At 36.2% G+C, this 23,052-nt stretch overlaps 1 protein-coding gene across 1 annotated transcript in view; it reads right to left on the reverse strand.

The window, feature by feature from the left end:
- MMUT (methylmalonyl-CoA mutase) overlaps positions 1 to 23,052 on the reverse strand; it is a 48,767-nt gene that overhangs the window by 21,478 nt on the left and 4,237 nt on the right. Inside the window, exons 2-7 of the mRNA XM_068994233.1 lie at positions 19,769 to 20,193; positions 18,561 to 18,928; positions 15,347 to 15,504; positions 14,700 to 14,871; positions 12,443 to 12,691; positions 1,927 to 2,038 (exon numbers count right to left, since the gene is read on the reverse strand). Coding sequence (XP_068850334.1) covers positions 1,927 to 2,038; positions 12,443 to 12,691; positions 14,700 to 14,871; positions 15,347 to 15,504; positions 18,561 to 18,928; positions 19,769 to 20,153 — 1,444 coding nt within the window. The 5' untranslated portion in view covers positions 20,154 to 20,193. The remainder of the gene's footprint in view (positions 1 to 1,926; positions 2,039 to 12,442; positions 12,692 to 14,699; positions 14,872 to 15,346; positions 15,505 to 18,560; positions 18,929 to 19,768; positions 20,194 to 23,052) is intronic.

Here is a 23,052-nt window from a genome sequence, read left to right on the forward strand (position 1 = left end):
ACAGAACTAGAACAAATAATTTCAAGATTTGTATGGAAATACAAAAAACCTCGAATTGCCAAAGCAATCTTGAGAAAGAAGAATGGAACTGGAGGAATCAACTTGCCTGACTTCAGGCTCTACTACAAAGCCACAGTCATCAAGACAGTATGGTACTGGCACAAAGACAGACATATAGATCAATGGAACAAAATAGAAAGCCCAGAGATAAATCCACACACATATGGACACCTTATCTTTGACAAAGGAGGCAAGAATATACAATGGAGTAAAGACAATCTCTTTAACAAGTGGTGCTGGGAAAACTGGTCAACCACTTGTAAAAGAATGAAACTAGATCACTTTCTAACACCGCACACAAAAATAAACTCAAAATGGATTAAAGATCTAAATGTAAGACCAGAAACTATAAAACTCCTAGAGGAGAACATAGGCAAAACACTCTCAGACATAAATCACAGCAGGATCCTCTATGATCCACCTCCCAGAATTCTGGAAATAAAAGCAAAAATAAACAAATGGGATCTAATGAAAATTAAAAGCTTCTGCACAACAAAGGAAACTATAAGCAAGGTGAAAAGACAGCCTTCTGAATGGGAGAAAATAATAGCAAATGAAGCAACTGACAAACAACTAATCTCAAAAATATACAAGCAACTTATGCAGCTCAATTCCAGAAAAATAAATGACCCAATCAAAAAATGGGCCAAAGAACTAAATAGACATTTCTCCAAAGAAGACGTACAGATGGCTAACAAACACATGAAAAGATGCTCAACATCACTCATTATCAGAGAAAGGCAAATCAAAACCACAATGAGGTACCACTTCACACCAGTCAGAATGGCTGCGATCCAAAAATCTGCAAGCAATAAATGCTGGAGAGGGTGTGGAGAAAAGAGAACCCTCCTACACTGTTGATGGGAATGCAAACTAGTACAGCCACTATGGAGAACAGTGTGGAGATTCCTTAAAAAATTGCAAATAGAACTACCTTATGACCCAGCAATCCCACTGCTGGGCATACACACCGAGGAAACCAGAATTGAAAGAGACACATGTACCCCAATGTTCATCGCAGCACTGTTTATAATAGCCAGGAGAAGGAAACAACCTAGATGTCCATCAGCAGATGAATGGATAAGAAAGCTGTGGTACATATACACAATGGAGTATTACTCAGCCGTTAAAAAGAATTCATTTGAATCAGTTCTGATGAGATGGATGAAACTGGAGCCGATTATACAGAGTGAAGTAAGCCAGAAAGAAAAACACCAATACAGTATACTAACACATATATATGGAATTTAGAAAGATGGCAATGACGACCCTGTATGCAAGACAGGAAAAAAGACACAGCTGTGTATAACGGACTTTTGGACTCAGAGGGAGAGGGAGAGGGTGGGATGATTTTGGAGAATGGCATTCTATCATGTATACTATCATGTAAGAATTGAATCGCCAGTCCATGTCTGACGCAGGATACAGCTTACTTGGGTTGGTGCATGGGGATGACCCACTAAGATGTTATGGGGAGGGAGGAGAGGGGGGTTCATGTTTGGGAACACATGTAAGAATTAAAGATTTTAAAATTAAAAAAAAAATTAAAAAATTAATAAAAAAATAAAAAATAAAAATAAAAATAAAATAAATAAAAATAAAATAAAATAAAATTTATAAACAATAAACTAGAATTACAAACTCTGCTTTATAATGCCTCCAAATATACTTTATACATGTTTTCCCATGTGTATCCAGGCATGCAAAAATACAACACAGAGATAGATACATACAGATTCATGAGAAACATTTTATCCAAGTTTCACTTATCCATAACTTTTGTTCTATTAACTATATGTGCTATCTTCAAATATAAATTAATATTTGTTTTAAAATACTTCATTTCACTTTTCTACTTTGTCTTACCAGAATCTATTCTAGCTTGTCTTCGGGCAGCACATTCTTCAATTCGAAGTTTAGGTATTCCCTCTGCTACAGCTTTGGCCATTCCACCCATCTCTTCAATTTCATTAATGAGCTAATAAGAAAAACACATTACTAGAAGAAAACTAGAAGAAAATATGAAAATATTTTAATAAATAGTACAAACATGTTATGCTATGTAAATACTGAAGTTAATAAAATTATAAATTATTTTAGTGATAAATTTAATGTTTCTTGAGAAAAGAAGTTAACAAGGGCATTGATTAGAAATTCTGCAGAGATAACAATACTGTTTGATAGGTGGCTCAGACGGCAGAGAGTCTGTCTACAATGTGGGAGGCCTGGGTTCGATCCTGGGGTCAGGAAGATTCCCTGGAGAAGGAAATGGCAATCCACTCCACCACTCTTGCCTAGAAAATCCCATGGACGGAGTAGCCTGCGGCTACTCCGTCCATGGTGTCTCAAAGAGTCGGACATGACTGAGCGACTTCACTTCACAAGAGCGTAGATCTTAAAAGCTCTCATCACAAGCAAAACTATCTGTAACTACGTGTAGTAATGGATGTTAACCAAACTTATTCAGATAATTCTTTAACAATATATACAAATATTAAATCCTTACACTGTACACTTTAAACTAACACAATGTAAATATGCAAATTACATCAATTAGAAAGGACCTTCTGTGTTTAAAATCATTTAAAAAGACAACAGAAGGGGAGAGAGGACCCAAGATGGCGGAGGAATAGGACGGGGAGGCCACTTGCTCCCCCACAAATTCATCAAAAGATCATCTGAATGCTGAAAAACTTCCACAAAACAACTTCTGAATGCTGGCGGAGGACACCAGGCACCCAGAAAGGCAGCCCATTCTCTTCTAAAGGAGGTAGGACAAAATATAAAGGACAAAAAGTGAGACAAGAGTTAGGGACGGAGACCTGTCCTGGGGAGGTGGCGTGAAGGAGAAATTTCCAAACAGTAAGAAACTCTCTCACAGGCAGGTCTGTGGGGAGTTTTGGAATCTCAGAAGGCAACATAACAGGGAGAAGAAAAAAAAAAAAAAAAAACCCACAGAATACACACCTAACCACAACTGTCAGCAGAGAAGTAGCCCAGAAACTTGGATCTGCCACCAGCAAGCAGGGGCTGGACAGGGAGGCATGGGCTGCATAATTGGTGCTTAGGTTAAGGACCGGGCATGAATGCCCTGAGGACAATCTGAGGGAGCTAACATGAGATAGCAACCCAAACTGTGAGATCCCCAGAAAGGAAAAAAAGGAGAACTTTACTGCAAAAGGCTCTAATGTGAAGACTGGCCCATTCACACAGCAAAAGATAGCTAGTCGGCTGCATACAGGCCCCTAGCCCCCACCGGAGGCAGAAAGGCATGTGACAGCCTGAACCAGAAGGCAAGGGGCTGCTGCAATCTTGCCCCAGAGACCGGCATCCTCCACCAAACTGTGAGCAGGTTCCCAGCTGCTAACCAGGTCTTCCTGGGATCCTGGACAGTTGATATCTGCCAGGAGGGACACAGCCTGAGATCAGCTCCCCAGGGGAGACACACAGCACACATGAGATAATGCTCTCGTGGCACACCTAGGAAACCAAGCAGCCAAGACCAGGGAGATGATTAAGATGCACGGGCCACCTGGGACAGTGCACTCGCCAAGCACCTGGTTGCCTGAGCTGCTGAGACCTGGGAAGGGCACAAAACACATGCCCAATCAAGTCTGTGCACTTGCAGAGTACCCCAGAACCTGAGCGATTTAGACCTGGGAAGCACACACTGCCTTGAGCTGGAGCAAACCCAGTGTGGTCCATACACACCAAGCACTCTCCACACATGCCAGCAATGTTTTTTTGCAGTATCCCTCCTTCCCTATAACACAACTGAACAAGTGAGCCCGAACAAGTGACCACCTTTGCACCCTTGTGTCAGGATGGAATTTAGACACTGATGAAACTTGCAAACAGAGGAAGCCAAAATAAACGAGGGAACCATTCTGGAAGTGACAGGTAAAACAGATTAAAACCCTGTAATTAACACTGACTAAGCATTGGAGGGGGCCTATAGAACTTGAGAACAAGTACAAGCTGGAACAAGGAACTATCTGAAACTGAACTGAACCCACACTGCTCACAACAGCTCCAAAGAAATCCCTAGATATATTTTTACTATGATCACTTTTTAATTTTTTAAATTATTTATTACTCCTTTAATTTTCATTTTTATAAACTATAATTACCTTAAGACTCTATTTTTAAAGCAAGTTTCATATACATATATTTTATAATTTTTATGACTGGTTTTGTTTTGTTATCTTTAATATGTATTTTTGAGAATCTAACCTCTACTCTAGATTTTTAATCTTTGCTTTTTGGTATTTGTTATCAATTTTGTACCTTTAAGAATCTAATCTTCAGTACCCACTTTCATTTAGAGGTGTGATTACTGGCTTGATTGCTCTCTCCCCTTTTAACTCTATCTTTTCTCCCCCAGGTCACCTCCATCTCCTCCCTTCCCCTTCTCTTCTCTACTTAACTCCGTGAATCTCTCTGGGTGTTCTGGGCTATGGAGAACACTTAGGGAACTGCTTACTGGCTAGATTGGTCTCTCTCCTTTTGACTCCCCCTCTTCTCCTCCTGGTCACCTCTATCTCCTCCCTCCCTCTTCTCTTCTCCATGTAACTCTGTGAATCTCTCTGGGTGTCCCTCACTGTAGAAAATTGTTTCACCATCAACATAGATGTTTTATGATCGAGGATGTTTTATCATGTGCTGTATGGATAGAGACGTCTTGAGGCTACTGTAAGAATAAGACTGAAAGCCAGAGGCAGGAGTCTTAAATCCAAAACTAAGAACATCACAGAACTCCTGACTCCAGGGAATACTAATAGACAAGAACTCACCCAAAAACCTCCATACCTACACTGAAACCAAACTCCACCCAAGAGCCAACAATTGCAGAGCAAGACACGCCACACTAATTCTCCAGCAATGCAGGAACATAGCCCTGAGCATTAATATACAGGCTGCCGAAAGTCACACCAAACCCATAGACACTCCAAAACTCACTACTGGACACTTCATTTCACTTCAGAGAGAAGAGATCTAGCTCCACCCACCAGAACACAGACACAAGCTCCCCTAACCAACAAACCTTGACAAGCCATTGGTCCAACCCCACCCACAGGGAGCAGGCTCCACAATAAAAAGGAACCACACACTTCCAGCCTACAGAAAGGGCACCGCAAACACAGCAATCTAAACGAAATGAAAAGGCAGAGAAATATTCAGCAGGTAAAGGAACATGATAAATGCCCACCAAACCAAACCAAAGAAGAGACAGGGAGTCTACCTGAAAAATAATTCAGAATAATGATAGTAAAGATGATGCAAAATCTTGAAAAGAAAATGGAGTTAAAGAGAAATAGACTAGAAACAAGGATTGAGAAGATGCAAGAAATGTTTAACAAGGACCTAGAAGAAACAAAAGAGGAGTCGATTGATTAGGAATAATGCAATAACTGAGATCAAAAGCAGTCTGAAGGGAACTAACAGTAGAATAACTGAGGCAGAAGATAGGATAAGTGAGGTGGAAGATACAATGTTGGAAATAAATGAAGGAGAGAGGAAAAAAGAAAAAAGAATTAAAAGAAGTGAGGACAACCTCAGAGACCTCTGGGACAATATTAAATGCCCCAATATTCGAACCATAGGAGTCCCAGAAGAAATAGACAACAAGAAAGGGTATGAGAAAATACTTGGGGAGATAATAGTTGAAAATGTCCCTAAAATGGTGAAGGAAATAGCCACCTAAGTCCAAGAAACCCATAGAGTCCCAAAAAAGATAAACCCAAGGTGAAATACCCCAATACTCACATTAATCAAACTAACAAAGATCAAACAGAAACAGCAAATAGTAAAAGCAGCTAAGGAAGAGCACAATAACTCACAAGGTTATCCCCATAAGGATAACAGCTGACCTCTCAATAGAAAGTCTTCAGGCCATAAGGGAATGGCAGGACATATTTAAAGTGATGAAAGAGCAAAACCTACAACCCAGATTACTATACCCAGCAAGGATCTCATTCAAATATAAAGGAGAAATCAAAAGCTTTACAGACAAGCAAAAGCTGAGAGAATTCAGCACCACCAAACCAGCTCTTCAACAAATGCTAAAGGACCTTCTCTAGACAGAAAACACAGAAAAGGTTTATAAACTCGAACCCAAAACAACAAAGTAAATGGCAATGGGATCTACTTATCAATAATTACCTTTAATGTAAATGGGTTTAATGCCCCAACCAAAAGACAGAGACTGGCTGAATGGATACAAAAACAAGACCCCTATATATGCTGTTTACAAGAGACCCACCTGAAACCAAGGGACACATACAGACTGAAAGGGAAGGGCTGGAAAAAGATATTTCATGCAAATGGAGACCAAAAGAAAGCAGGAGTAGCAATACTCATATCAGATAAAATAGCCTTTGAAATAAAGGCCATGAAAAGAAGGACACTACATAATGATCAAAGGATCAATCCAGGAAGACATAATAATTATAAATATATAAGCATCCAACATAAGAGGAACTCAATATGTAAGGCAAATGTTAACAAGTATGAAAGGGGAAATTAACAGTAACACAATAATAATGGGAGACAATATCCCACTCACACTTAAGGATAGATCAACCAAACATAAAATTAGTAAGGAAACATAAACTTTAAATGATACAATGGGCCACTTAGACCTAATTGATATCTATGGGACATTTCACCTCAAAACAATGAATTTCACCTTTTTCTCAAGCACACACAAAACATTCTCCAGTATAGATCACATCCTGGCCTATAAATCTAGCCTTGGTAAATTCAAAAAAATTGAAATCATTTCAAGCATCTTTTCTGATCACAATGTGGTAAGATTAGATGTCAACTACAGGAAAAAAAAACCTACTGAAAATACAAACATATGGAAGCTAAACAACATGCTTCTGAATAACCAACAAATCACGGAAGAAATCACAAAGGAAATCAAAATATGCATAGAAACAAACAAAAATGAAAACACAGCAACCCAAAACCTATGGGATTCAGTAAAAGCAATGCTAAGAGGAAAGTCTGTAGCAATACAAGCTTACTTCAGGAAACAAGGGAAAAATCAAATAAATAACCTAAATTTACACCTTCTAGAAAAAGAAGAAATGAAGAACCCCAGGGTTAGTAGAAGGAAAGAAATAATAAAAATTAGAGCAGCAATAAATGAAAAAGAAACCAAGGAAGCTTTAGCAAAAATCAACAAAACTAAAAGCTGGTTCTTTGAGAAGATAAATGACATGACAAACCATTAGCCAGACTCATCAAGAATAAAAGGGAGAAGAATCAAATCAACAAAATTGGAAATGAAAATGGAGAAATCACAACAGACAACACAGAAATACAAAGGACCCTAAGAGACTACTATCAGCAACTAAATGCCAACAAAATGGACAAGTTGGAAGAAATGGACGAATTCTTAGAAAAGTATAACTTTCCAAAACTGAACTAGGAAGAAATAGAAAATCTTAACAGATCCATCACAAGCATGGAAATTGAAACTAATCAAAAATCTTCCAACAAACAAAAGCCCAGAACCAGATGGCTTCACAGGTGAATTCTACCAAAAATTTAGAGAAGCGCTAACACCCATCCTACTCAAACTCTTTCAGAAAATTGCAGAGAAAGATAAACTCCCAAACTCATTCTATGAGGCCACCATCACCCTAGTACCAAAACCAGAAAAGATGCCACAAAAAAAGAAAACTACAGGCCAATATCACTGATAGATGCAAAAATCCTCAACAAAATTCTAGCAAACAGAATCCAACAACATATTAAAAAGATCATACATTATGACCAAGTAGGCTTTATCCCAGGGATGCAAGGTTTCTTCAATATTTGCAAATCAATCAATGTGATACACCACATTAACAAATTGAAAGGTAAAAACCATATGATTATCTCAATAGATGTAGAGAAAGTCTTTGACAAAATTCAACACCCATTTATGATAAAAACTCTTCAGAAAGGCACAGAAGGAACATGCCTCAACATAATAAAAGCCATATATGATAAACCCACAGCAAATATTATCCTCAATGGCAAAAAATTGAAAGCATTTCCCCTAAAGTCAAGAACAAGACAAGGGTGCCCACTCTCACTACTATTCAACATAGTTTTGGAAGTCCTAGCTACAGCAATCAGAGAAGAAAAAGAAATAAAAGGAATTCAGATGGAAAAAAAAAAAAAAGTAAAACTCTCACTGTTTGCAGATGACATGATCCTCTACATAGAAAACCCTAAAGGCACCACCAGAAAATTACTAGAGATAACCAATGAATATAGTAAAGTTTCAGAATATGAAATTAATACACAGAAATCCCTTGCACTCCTATACACTAACAATGAGAAAACAGAAAGAGAAATTAAGGAAACAATCCCATTCACCATTGCAATAGAAAGAATAAGATACTTAGGAATAAACCTACCTAAAGAAACAAACAACCTATATATAAAAAACTATAAAATACTGGTGAAAGAAATCAAAGATGACACAAATAGATGGAGAAATATACCATGTTTATGGATCAGAAGAATCAACATAATGAAAATGAGTATACTACCCAAAGCAATCTATAGATTCAGTGTAATCCCTATCAAGCTACCAATGGTATTTTTCACAGAGCTAGAACAAATAATTTCACAATTTGTAAGGAAATACAAAAAAAATCTCAAATAGCCAAAGCAATCTTGAGAAAGAAGAATGGAACTGGAGGAATCAACCTGCCTGACTTCAGGCTATACTACAAAGCAACAGTCATCAAAACAGTATGGTACTGGCACAAAGACAGAAATATAGACCCATAGAACAAAATAGAAAGCCAAGAGATAAATCCACGCTCTATGGAGAAGGAAATGGCAACCCACTCCAGTGTTCTTGCCTGGAGAATCCCAGGGACAGGGGAGCCTGGTAAGCACAGAGTCGGACATGACTGAAGTGACTTAGCAGGATGGACACCTTATCTTTGACAAAGGAGGCAAAAACATACAATGGAGAAAAGATAATCTCTTTAACAAGTGGTGCTGGGAAAACTGGTCAACCACCTGTAAAAGAATGAAACTAGAACACTTTCTAACACTATACACAAAAATTAACTCAAAATGGATTAAAAACCTAAATGTAAGACTAGAAACTATAAAACTCCTAGAGGAAAACAGGCAAAACACTCTCTGACATAAAACACTCTCTGACATAAATCACGGGAAGATCCTCTATGATCCATGCCCCAGAGTAATGGAAATAAAAGCAAAAATAAACAAATGAGACCTAATTACACTTAAAACCTTTTGCACTTTTGAAGGAAAACTGAAGAAAAATGAAGGAAACTATAAGCAAGGTGAAAAGACAGCCTTCTGAATGGGAGAAAATAATAGCAAATGAAGCAACTGACAAAGAACTAATCGTAAAAATACACAAGCAGCTCATGCAGCTCAATGCCAGAAAAATAAATGACCCAATCAAAACATGGGCCAAAGAACTAAACAGATATTTTTCCAAAGAAGACATATAGATGGCTAACAAACACATGAAAAGATGCTCAATATCACTCATTATCAGTGAAATGCAAATCAAAACCACAATGAGGTACCATCTCATGCCAGTCAGCAATGGCTGCTATCAAAGTCTATAAACACTGGAGAGGGTGTGGAGAAAAGGGCAATCCTCTTACACTGTTGGTGAAAATGCAAACTAGTACAGCCACTATGGAGAACAGCATGGAGATTCCTTAAAAAACTGGAAATAGAACTGCCATACGACCCAGCAATCCCACTGCTGGGTATACACATCGAAGAAACCAGAATTGAAAGAGACACATGTACCCCAGTGTTCACTGCAGCAATGTTTACAATAGCTAGGACACGGAAGCAACCTAGATGTCCATCGGCAGCCAAATGGGTAAGAAATCTGCAGTACATATAAACAATGGAATATTACGCAGCTATTAAAAAAGAATGCATTCGAATCAGTTCTAATGAGTTGGATGAAACTGGAGCCTATTATACAGAGTGAAGTAAGTCAGAAAGAAAAACACCAATACAGTATATTAATGCATATATATATATATGATATTTAGAAAGATGGTAATGATGATCCTATATGTGAGATAGCAAAAGAGACACAGATATAAAGAACAGACTTTTGGACTTTTTGGGAGAAGGAGAGGGTGGGATAATTTGAGAGAATAGCATTGAAACATGTATATTACCATATGTGAAATAGATGACCAGTCGAGTTTGATGCGTCAAACAGGGTACTCAAAGCCAGTGCACTGGGACAACCCAGAGGGATGGGATGGGGAAGGAGGTGGGAGGGGAGTTCTGGATGGGGGACACATGTACACCTGTGGCTGATTCATGTCAATGTATGGTAAAAACCACCATAATATTGTAATTAGCCTCCAATTAAAATAAATTAATTTTAAAAACAAAAACAAGAAAAAAACAAAACAAAACAAACAACAGAACTAACAAGTCCATTTTGGAAAACACAATAGCTCTTACTTGTTTGAGAAGCCAACTAAAGATAACACTAACTGTGTAGTCTTTAATTTTAGTTATATAAATAAAGTTTCCTTGGTTACATAAATAAAGACTCTAAAAAACATTTCAAAATGCCATTTTATTTTTGATTTGAGGTATAGAGTAACGATATAACTCTATTACTGACATCAAGAAACATCTAAACCTTCAATCACAGCCTCATATATACATGAGATAGTGGAAAATGGATGGTGGAATGGGATTATGACTTCTCAGAAAGGAGCAAGGTCAAACTGGCTTTCCCCTGACGAATTTAAGAAAGAGAAACCTATACTAGATTCAACAGAAGCCGAGAATCTTTTAGGAAGCTAAAAAGATGGAAACTACTTGAGAGTTTGTAACTACCTTTTCCCTTTCTGTTAGGAAAACTAAAACTTTAGACTATAGAAGCAATGGCCTATGAAACATCAAGGACCGGAAGAGGCAAGGATAAGATGTATATGAAACAAAACCCTGCATTCTGAATACAACTACAAACAAAAAGGTGCACAGAAGAAACAGTGACAATGTAAGATATATAAGAAAACTTCAAAAGATATAATCATCCTCAGAAAAGGAAGAAGAGATTCTGTATTAATGAAACAAACAGTATGACATGCAAGCAGAAAAAGTAGAATATAAAAGTGACCTCTTAGAAATTAAAAACATGATATGTGAATTTTAAAGTATTTAAGTAGAAAGATAAAGCTGAGGACTCTTCAAAAAAAAAAAAAAAACAGGAAAAAAAACCCTCAAAGATGCATTATAATAATTTCAGAACAAGATTTCTAAAGTTCTAAAAAAGAAAAATCATAGAAAAATGACAGGAAAGAAATTACCAAAGAAATAATATATGACTATTTCCCAGAGCCATGAAAACATGAAAAAGTGGCCAGGTGAAAAAATGTCCACCAAAGGTCAAGGACAATGTAGGGAAAAATACACATACCAAAGATATATCAATACAAAAATAAAGAAGAGATCCTAAAGCTTTCAGAAAGAAAGAGCCTGGGTGAGAATGGCATCAGATTTCTGAACAGAAATATTGGAAGCTGGAATAAAAAGCAAGTGAAAACTTACATATTTGCCTACAAACTCCCAAATGAAAAATTCCAAACCCAGGCTATCAAATATGAAAGTAGAATAAAGACATTTTCAAGCATCCAAAGTTTCAAATAATTCATTTCCCATGAACCATTTTTAGGAGGTTCTCATAAGATGTGCTTCAGAACAACAAGGGATAATTAACAAAGAGACAGGATTCAGGATACAGATTCAACATAGCAGAGGTGAAAAGAATTCCCAGAGTAACAACAAAGGGAAGTCCAAGGATAGTAATGGTCCAGAGAGAAACCAGTCTAAATCAAACGAGAATTTAGAGGGCTTCAGGAAGGTTTTACACTGAGATATAATTATAATACATGAGTATTATGGTATGATGGGAAAGAAGGGGCAAGATCCAGCTAAAATACCACACCACCATACTAGCAAAACAATAGATAAGGTCTAAAACTGACTGAGTCAGGACAAACAGTAACACATGTAATTTTAAAATATGGAGACAAAAACAAACAAAAAATGTAGCTAATTCAAGGAAGCATGAAAACAAGCAAGTGGAGGACAAAGGATTGCTTATTTTATTATAGCCTTTTAACCTTAGTCATCTTTTTAACTCTTTGAATAAAATAATATAAATAAAAATATACTTTTAAATTAAATTTCAGTTTTAAAGTCAAATCTAAAATTCCCCTTTTCTCTCACTTTATAAATCCTGATACAAATCTATAAATGATCTCATTTATAAATCAAAAATCTATAAATCTTCATAAATCTGTAAATCTTGAAAGCAAAGTTTCAAAGAGGAGAAACTCACCTTCAAGGCAGCATCATAAATATCATTTGTGAGAGATTCCATCATATATGAACCTCCCCAAGGATCAGCCACTTTGGGAATCCCAGATTCTTCTTGAATAATGATTTGTGTGTTCCTGGCAATTCGAGCACTTTTCACAGTTGGCAAACCCAGGGCTTCATCAAAAGAATTTGTGTGCAAAGACTGAGTACCTCCAAACACCGCTGCCATTGCTTCTACTGTGGTACGAATGATGTTATTGTAAGGATCCTAAAACAATTAGTAAAAAGCAAAACAAGCCAATTGATATATACTGCAGCTGTAAATGATGATACGATTAGGAGTGCCTGATGCATACTTTCTTTGCCAAAATCTGCCTTAGTCTTCAGAATATCAAATAAATTTAAACAAGTTAGGAAACAAACTAGACTTAATTAAGAGCCCAGGTGCCTAGTCTATGCTTAAGCAATAAAACATTGCCTCTTATAATCATCTGAAATACTAAATATTTGTTGTGCTTATTTTTTATCACCTAAATAATCTTCTATTCGAGCATCATGAAGGTAATACATTATCCTTCATCTCATAATTCACTATTTCCTTATTACTGTATACCTTAAGTATCTACTCTAATGAGGTGGCCAAAACTGGTGATGATTTATTAATAAAACAGATAAAGAATGGACTATGAGAAAGGAAATATGTCTTCTAGTTTGTTCTGTTCCTAACTGTGATCTGGGCAAGTCACTAGACCTTTCTGAACTTTAATTTGCTGCTGCTACTGCTAAGTCACTTCAGTTGTGTCCAACTCTGTGTGATCCCATAGACGGCAGCCCACCAGGCTCCCCCATCCCTGAGATTCTCCAGGCAAGAACACTGGAGTGCGTTGCCATTTCCTTCTCCAATGCATGAAAAGTGAAGTCACTCAGTCGTGTCTGACTCTTCGCAACCCCATGGACTGCAGCCTACCAGGCTCCCCCACCCATGGGATTTTCCAGGCAAGAGTACTGGAGTGGGTTGCCATTGCCTTCTCTGGAACTTTTGTTTACTTAGCTGTAAAAATGAGGGGATTAAGACAAAAATGATTACTGAAATTCCTTCCAACACTGAAATCTGTATTTTTCCATTTATAAGTACCTGAAGTCATATGTAATATGGATACTTCTAGTTTTTATTTGCTTTTAAATGTATAAAAGCAATGTAACTTTAAAGTTATAACATTTTTAATATATCAACATAATTCAATACATTAAGAAAATGCATGTTAAAAAGATCACCACTATATAATTTTTTAATTAAATGAAATGAAAATAGATTATCCAAGTGACAATAGTTTTTAAGTGGTTTATTTGCATAGATGCTTACTTAAACATATAACATGTACATAAAAAGTATGTATAACACCAACTTTAATGAGGAAGTTTTGTGTTAAGAATTTTAATCATTAAAATTACTTAAGATGATATTAAATTATAACTGTACTTTTTCCTCATCATCACTTATTTTTCACTGTTAAAAAAGTAAAACACACAGCCATAAAAGTAAGCTAAGATTTAAATGATTTTATATTGTTAACCACTAGAGGGAGCAAATTTTATTATAATTTGTGTAAAAACAAACATTAAATATGCATTATGCTTCAGAACAATTCCGAGAAGGCAATGGCACCCCACTCCAGTACTCCTGCCTGGAAAATCCCATGGACAGAGGAGCCTGGTAGGCTACAGTCCATGGGGTGGTGAAGAGTCGGACACGACTGAGACTTCACTTTCACTTTTCACTTTCATGCACTGGAGAAGGAAATGGCAACCCACTCCAGTGTTCTTGCCTGGAGGATCCCAGGGACGGGGGAGCCTGATGGGCTGCCATCTGTGGGGTCGCACAGAGTCGGACACGACTGAAGCCACTTAGCAGCAGCAGCATGATGTCTGCACAGGGAGGTATCTGTCACCTTCTCAACTTTAGTCAGACACTTAACAAATTGTGACCAGTTTTTAGTTACTGCACTTTTTTAATTTATTTAGCTAGCTGTACTGGGTCTTATGGAGAAGGCAATGGCACCCCACTCCAGTACTCTTGCCTGGAAAATCCCTTGGACAGAGGAGTCTGGTGGGCTGCAGTTCATGGGGTCGCTAAGTCAGGCACGACTGAGCAACTTCACTTTCACATCAGAACAATTGTGATTTTCAAATATTAGCAGAAAAGTTCTTAAATACATTTCTTGCCTAGGCCAAGTTGCTTAGAAGAAAATAAATGACTTCTTAAAATTCATACATACTTGCTCAGTAAGTGACCATCCTGATGTCTGACAATGTGCTCTTAGGAGAAGAGATTTAGAGTTTTTAGGCTGAAACATTTTCTCTATTAAGTGAGCCCAGAGTCTTCTCCCAGCTCTCATTTTTGCTATTTCCATATAAAAGTTCATTCCAATTCCCCAGAAGAAAGACAACCTAAAATAGTAATGTTAAGTCCAAAATCTAATTATAAAATGGAAAATAAAACTAAACGCATCACACACACACACAAAAGCTCAGATTTTAATTTCAAATAACTTAATTTGAATTAAAATCAAAGCATATGTACTTCAATAACCTTAAACCTATAATAGAGGACTTGTCTTTTAAAAGAACAAAAACAAATCTGTCTTGAAAATTATATTTACATTTTTAAATTATTTTTCAAAATGTGTCAGTTAATTATTTTCAGAATAGCAGAGAACAAAATTCCTCTAATTTACAAAGAAGTATGGTCAAACTTAACTCTGAATTTTATTAATAATTATAAAGAGTACTGGCTTATTCCCTAAAAGAATCTGGTATATTTATATACACAGATTCACTGTATCAATATATTTTGCTGTACAATCATAAAATAGTCCTATAAACTTTTTAATGTTGAGGTAATATTTGAGTTTAATTTACTCACCTTGGTGCAAATTCATCAATGGTCAGGCCAGCTTGGAGTCCAGTTCTACAGTACTCCAAACCATCTGCTATAGTATAGGCCAGTTCCAGAATGGCATCAGCCCCTGCTTCCTGCATATGGTATCCACTAATTGAAATTGAATTAAATTTTGGCATGTGCTATATAAAATAATAAAAAACACAACTTTAAATAAAAATATTAAAAAGGTTCTATTAAATTTATTTTCTATGAAATAATACTACTTGAAAATGATGTTCAATTCAGATATAACATTAACTGAAAATATTTAATGTTTAGTTACATTCATTTTTCAATTTAAATGGCTCATCCAATGAACCACAAAGGACTACATGTACCTGTTTTATTTCCTAGTGAAAAGGAATCATCAACCATTGATCAGCACCAAAAGTTAAACACTGAATTAGTTGGCTGAGATTAGGAATGTAACCTCTGGCCCAAGAACTGAATGATAACATCTTTAATTAGAAATTGATGCCTCTGACCTCATAAGAGGTCCTAAGACCTCAAGTCTTTGGGCATATGTCCTGAAGATGTATAAATTTAACTATTGTTAACTAGTTATTAATTATCTTATCTGAACATGAGTAAGTACACAGTGGGGGAAAAAAAGAAAATGATTCAGTGCTAGCACTGTATATGAAAACTAAACAGGAAAAACGCATGACTTAAAATTCAAAGATTTCAGTTTGATTTACTATGACATTTAATGCTTAGGATATCTCAGACAGGTTCCTTCTCCCACAATCACTAATCCACTATTCCCCTAAAATGTCATGTTAGGTAGGGTACATATCACACAGAACCCGCAGAACCAAGAAAAAAAAAAACTATTATCCTTCCAAGAATTAATCAAAAATAAATAATATATACTAAATCACAAAACACTCACTACAGTGGGTTCAGAATGTGAACTCAAGTCAGAGTGCTCAAATTATAGTCATATCACTTAACTAGCCAGAGGACTGTAGGCAATTTTCTCAACCTTGTTATCCCTTGGCTTTCTAAAGTATAAAATAGATATCATAATTCTACCTTCCTCATGGAGTTGTAGGATTAACAGAAATGACTCACCAAAGCCACTTAGTATTATGCCTATATATAAAGTATTCAAAAAAAGTTAGTTGTTGGTATGGTATGGATTATCTGTATTTTACACTTGCAAATACTTTTTATAAACAACAGCTCTTGAAAAATGTTCATTACAAAGTAATAAGGGGACTGAATTACATGGCATTGACAGACTACTTGAGTATATTTACAGTTACAAAGAAAGCAGCAAGGAAGCAAACAGGTGCTTCCCTACTGAGAGCAGTTTAATAGAATTTCTTTAAGAATAACAGAAATACTAGAATACTGGAATATTATTCAGTCTTAAAAAGGAAGCAAATTCTGACACAAGCTACAATGCAGATGAACCTGGAGGACAGTATGCTAAGTGAAATAGGCCAGACACAAAAAGATAAATACTCTATGATTCCACTTATAAGTACAAACAGAAAGTAGAATGGTGTTTGCCAGGGGCCGAACGGAGGGGAAAATGGAAAGTATTTAACAGACACAGAGATTCACTTCTGCAAGATGAAAACAATCCTGGAGATGGATGATGGTGATAGTTATACAACAAAGTGAATGGACTTAAAACCACTGAATGGTTAATTTGGAAATGACTCAGATGGTAAATTTTATGTTATATGTGTTTTGCCACAAGTAAATTTTTTTAAAGGAATAACATAAAAGTTTACAAAGTACTTCTATATAACATATTTCATCAATATATGGAACTAGCACATTTATCACTTACATGAAGAATTATATAAAGCAATTTTGAACTTGCAGGTGACATCAGAGTCTTTCACAAGGTTAAAAGTCCAAGTCCATAATAGCAGATTGCTACTATCTACCCCAAGAACCATTCTCCATTCTCCTCTTGTATATGAACCATGCAGTCAGAGTGCCAATGTGTTCTACATTTCCAGCCTCCTCTCTGTGTGTCCACTGAGATATAAGTGAAAGTTTGGTTTTTTCCTTCTGGAAGTTCACCTTTAACCAGAGAGGTGGAGTCCCTCTCCCCAAACAAAGTCTGCCTCCCTACTTCCTTAATCATGAGTTGGTACACTAAAAATAGAGGAGAAAGCCAAATGAAAGGACACAGGAATCCTTATGGCTGTGGAGCTTCCATATAACCAAGACCTTGACAGCCTACCTTCCAACTTCTCTTAGATGAAAGAGAACTTCTCTTAGAATCTTCATTTACTTAAAGATACTGCTATTTGTGTGTGTGTTTGTCATATACTGCTCAACTAATCCTCCTATGCGTGTTTGTGAAATTGAAAAAGGTGATAGGAATGTATAATTCTAAACAATTCACATGGACAGATGGAATCTATGAAAAAAAAAAGGAAAAGTGTAAAGGTTAAATATCAAATGAGAAGAGTAGGCAATACTAGCAAGGGTACTGAGAGAATGGCAATTATAAGAGGTAAAGAGATTTTTTAAAAAAAGTTTTGATTACAGAATGACTGCCCTTTACTGTGAAATAATGGTCTAATTTTAACGTAGATAAGAAAAGAGCATTGTCAGCAAAAAGTAAAGTGCAAATGACAGGGGAAAGTATAAATGAATTACTTAAAGGAAATGAAGAAGCTTTATGTTTCCCTGTTGAAGGTTTGCTGCTAATATAGAAATACTATAAGAACCTTCTTTTCCTACCACTCTGGGGAAAATGAACCTACTTCAGGGGTGAAATATTAAGGATCTTATTGTAGTTGCAGATACAAGTGATATCTTCTAATCCAGTTTTCTTGCAGAAACAAAGTTGCTATTTTGATTCTCATCTATCTGACACCAGTGTCTATTCACAATTGATTCTGAAATCTGGAGAGAAATAAAGAAGTGTAAATAATGAGCCCTCCCTGATTCTAACAATTATCAGAGAATAAAAATTTTAACAATAAAGAAAATACAATAAAGGCCTACTGTTCAGACTCCTATAGGTAATGACAGACCATAAAACTAGTACATTAAAGACTAAAAAATAAAAGCTAACAATATACATACAAACACAAATCCCACATCCTGACTATGCTATAACTACTACTCAGACTCAATTACCAAATTCAAATTAGGTTATGGCATTTTATTAAAATTCCTACATTCTAAGAACAATAGTAAAACCTATAATAATAAAGGATACCTTTGCTGTATATTGGAAGATGTCAGCAATAATTTTCATGGATGGTTCTGGAGGAAAAATATAAGTATTTCTGACCATAAATTCCTTTAGTATATCATTTTGGATTGTACCAGTAAGTTTCTCTTTAGGTACACCTTGCTCTTCTCCAGTTACTATAAAAGTTGCAAGAACTGGAATAACTGCTCCATTCATGGTCATGGAAACTGACATTTTTTCTAAAGGAATTCCATCAAAAAGAATTTTGGTATCTTCCACAGTGTCAATAGCAACCCCAGCCATTCCAACATCACCACGAACTCGAGGGTTGTCTGAATCATAGCCACGATGTGTTGCCAGATCAAAGGCAACTGATAATCCTTGTTGACCAGCTAAATATATAAAGAAAAATAAGGTAGGATTAAACAGTCTGGCATCAAAGTAAACTGATTTTAACACTACTAAAAGTACTGATTCATCTCATCACAGTCTACTTTGATAATAAACAATCTTTATGCTCAAAACAAACTTACATAAAGAGACTGTAGTTCCTAAGAGTCTGTTGTTTCCCATGTACTAAAAAACGCACAAAGTGAATTCCAGACTTCACTATAATAAAGACTAGAAGGAATAAAACATATTGATCTCATGTCCATCTGAGGATTTTTTTATCTTAACAATTTTTGATAGAAATATTTTTAAGATTCATGGGAAGGTATGGCTGTTTATATACAGTTAACATTATTTAGTATTTGTATGCTCATTTATTTTTGCTCTTGTCTTGGCCATTTAAATTTAATGGGAAATAGAATTATAAAAAACACTCAAAAAACTAAAATCTGTACCACATTTTTGTTTATTCCTTTCTTTGGTGGTCTCATAAACCATTTTCCCCTCCCATTCCTATCCTGACAGTTTTAATTAAAAGCTTTTCAAAGGCAAAGCCAATGTCTCAGAATTTTCTTCATATAACTTCACCTAATTCCTTTTATACAATGTGCATTTAGGTATTGTTTTCTTTCAAGAATTCAGCACTTTATTCCGGGTTATCTATTTTTTTGACCATGTAAATTGAAAAACATTCTTTTTTTTTTTTTGAGAGTATAGCCTTGACTACTAGATTATAAAGTGACTATTAGCTCTATAGAGATTGACTAGCCTCCCTTCAAAAAGCCAAGATGAGGAAGTGTTATATTTGATCATAAATAGTATGTCTCACATTAAAATCTCACCCTTAATATTGTCCTTATAGAACTTATTGCTCTCTTCCACAGTACTAAAACCAGCATACTGGCGGATGGTCCAGGGCCTGAAAGTGTACATGGTGGGATACGGTCCGCGCGTGAATGGCTTCATGCCTGGAAGTTCTTCAGGGAAGTCCTTGGTATCCCGGCTGGAATATAAGGGCTTTATGGAGATCCCCTCTGGGGTGTGCCATATTAGCTCTTCTGGGTTTTTGCCTTTCAACTGCTTTTTAGCCAGGGCAGCCCATTCTGGATGAAGGGGCTGTTGCTGATGCAGAAGTCGTTGCCAGATAAGCCTGGAGCCTGAGGACCCTTTCAGCTGCCTCAGGTGATGTGGTGAAAGCAAAAAAAGCCGAGTCTTAGCCCTCAACATGATGGAACATGGAACACGCCAAACAAGAACAAGAACTGACCTAGAAAAAGAAGCACAGTGCATATGTATTTGCAAGACTGGCAAAACAGGAGCTTACTGGTGAGAAAGAAAAAGAGAAAAAAGAGTATATAACTATGACTTCTCCTTTTCTGTTCCCTACACATAATATTTTATAACTTTGGTCCCTCGTGTCCACAACTACTATCATTGTTCTAGTCTAGTCCTCTTCCTCAAGAGCCTCTCAGCAGGTTGTGCTGACCAGTCTTCAGCCCCCTCTCATCCATTCTGCACCCTGACACCAATGCAGAGATGATCATGTCACACTGTGAAGATTTTTCAAAGGCGATGCATCACGTAGAGGATGCAGCATAGCCTCCTAATTAATTTTTCACTCAGAAGGTTTTTATTTAACATCTATATTATGACAGGCATTGTACTGGATGCTGGAGAAAAAAGGGGTGAATCAAACAGACATTTAAGCCCCCTATGCCCTGATCCTGCTTATCTCTCAGAATTACCTCTGCCTTTGACCCACTCCAGTACTCTTGCCTAGAAAATTCCATGGGTGGAGAAGCCTGGCGGGCTACAGTCCACGGGGCCGCAAAGAGTCAGACACGACTGAGTGACTTCACTTCACTTCTTTGACCTCTACACATTTTGTATTCTAGAAATTCTGGATCACCTACAGTGCCCTGCATGTGTCAAAGTTCCATGACTTGCCCTTGCTCTTCCATTGACCTAGAATGCACTACTTTGGCTAAGGCATACCTCTGGTATGCAGGGCTTTCTATGTGACAGGTACTGTTTAAGGACTTTATGTAGAGCAGCAATTTTAAACCTCAAAACACCACCAAGAAATAGGAATTTATACTAATATTATCCCCATTTTACAGATGAGGAAACTCAGGCACAGAAGAGCTAGTATTTAATCCTGGAAAGCAAAGCATTTAACGAATACATTCACACCCTGTCCCTGAAACTACAAGCTGGATTAAATGGCCTCTTCAGTATTCTATACCACAGAGCTCTGTTTCCCTCTTTATAAATCTATGATCTCCCATACTTCAATAGATTAGAACACTGTTTTTTATTTCATATAAGATATAATTTCTTTATGTTTTGTTTATACAAAATATATGCATATAAAATTTCATATATATATATTCTCTTCTATTCCATAAACTGGTCTAATATCAGAGCTATATATTGCTGATAATTACCCAGAGTCTTATACTACATAACTAAGTCCAATTTCATCATTTTACAGATGTAGAAATTAAAGTCCAAAGAAATACAGAAATACAGCAGCTTATCAAAATTCCACACAGAAAAGCAGTACTGAAAGTTCTGCATTATTTAATGCTTCTCAGAGTCATACAGTCTCAACATGTAGAGCCTAGTATTTAAAAGGATTTTGAGTGGAAATTTTTATTAATATATTCATGATTCCCTACAATACATAAGAGAAGTAAAGTGAGTTCAAAATTCTATTTTCCATACCATTTCTCATCTATCAATTTAGTGAATTTTAAACAAAATTAAGAATACACAACATTTGTTAGGGAATTATAAAACAAAAAGGAATTCAATTGGTGGGAGTATTAACTGAGATTAACTATTTAAAAAAGCAAATTGGTAACATGCACAAACAATCTCTGAAATGATCTTCCCATTCCACTGAGGATCATTACTCCTGGAAAAATTATTAGACAAAATACACATTCCCTGGTAGTTTTACTTATAGTTAGGAAAACTCAGAAACATCATCAATGAAGAAGAAATAAATAAGTTCAGTATTTAAAAATTATAGAATTTTATGTAGCTGTAAAAATATGTTTAGGAATTAGGCAAAACTAATCTTTGATGTCAGAATTCAGAAGAGTGGTTGTGTGGTGACTAGTTGAGAAAGGAAGAAAGAAAGGAGCTCTAGGGTGATGGTCTTGATCTGAATTCCTATTATATAGATGTGTTCAGTTTGTGGAAATTCATCAAATTTTACAAATATAATACATGCACTTACCTATATCATACATAACATATTATACATAAGTTAAAATTTAAAATGTTATGCGCAGTGTCTTTAAAAAAAGGAGATAGGCTCAAGAAGCATTAAAAGATTAAAAAAAAAAAGTGTCCTAGGTAAAAATTGCATAGAACAAAGTCTAAACAGAAATATAACAAAAACGATTCCTATTTCTTTAAACTAGTATGCCTTTTATTCTATTAAACTCATGGGGTCCTAGACATCCAGCTTCTTCTGAGCCATAAACTTCATGTACTAGCTTAAAAGGCAGATGAGAAGAAAAAATTTATAACTGAACTACTAGGGTAGTAATGTTATAAAAAGTAATCTAATAGAATGGATAGAAAACAAGCTCCTACTGTATAGCATATGGGACTATATTCAATATTCTGTGATAAACCATAATGAAAAGAACATGAAAAAATGTACATGTATGTGTAACTGAGAGGCTTCACTGTACAGCAGTAATTAACACTCAGGTTAACTCTAGTGGTAAAAAATCTGCCTGCCAATCCGGGAGACACAGAAATGTGGGTTTGATCCCTGGAAAAGGAAATGGAACTCACTCCAGTATTCTTGCCTGGGATATCCCATGGACAGAAGAGCCTCGTGGACAACAGTCCATGGCATCCCAAATAGTAGGATATGACTGAGCACACATGCAGAGTATACAGTAATTAACATAACATTGTAATTCAACTATACTTCAATAAAAAATACGCTTTTAAAAAAGTAATCTGAAAACTGCCTGAGACTACGTTGCAGAAGATAATATCACAATCATTTCATGCAAAATGCAGGTTCAGTTCAGTCACTTAATCGTGTCTGACTCTTTGCAACCCCATGGACTGCAGCACAGCAGGCCTCCCTGTCAAT

The sequence above is a fragment of the Capricornis sumatraensis genome, chromosome 22 (assembly GCF_032405125.1).
Source record: "Capricornis sumatraensis isolate serow.1 chromosome 22, serow.2, whole genome shotgun sequence".
Taxonomy (NCBI): Eukaryota; Metazoa; Chordata; class Mammalia; order Artiodactyla; family Bovidae; genus Capricornis; species Capricornis sumatraensis.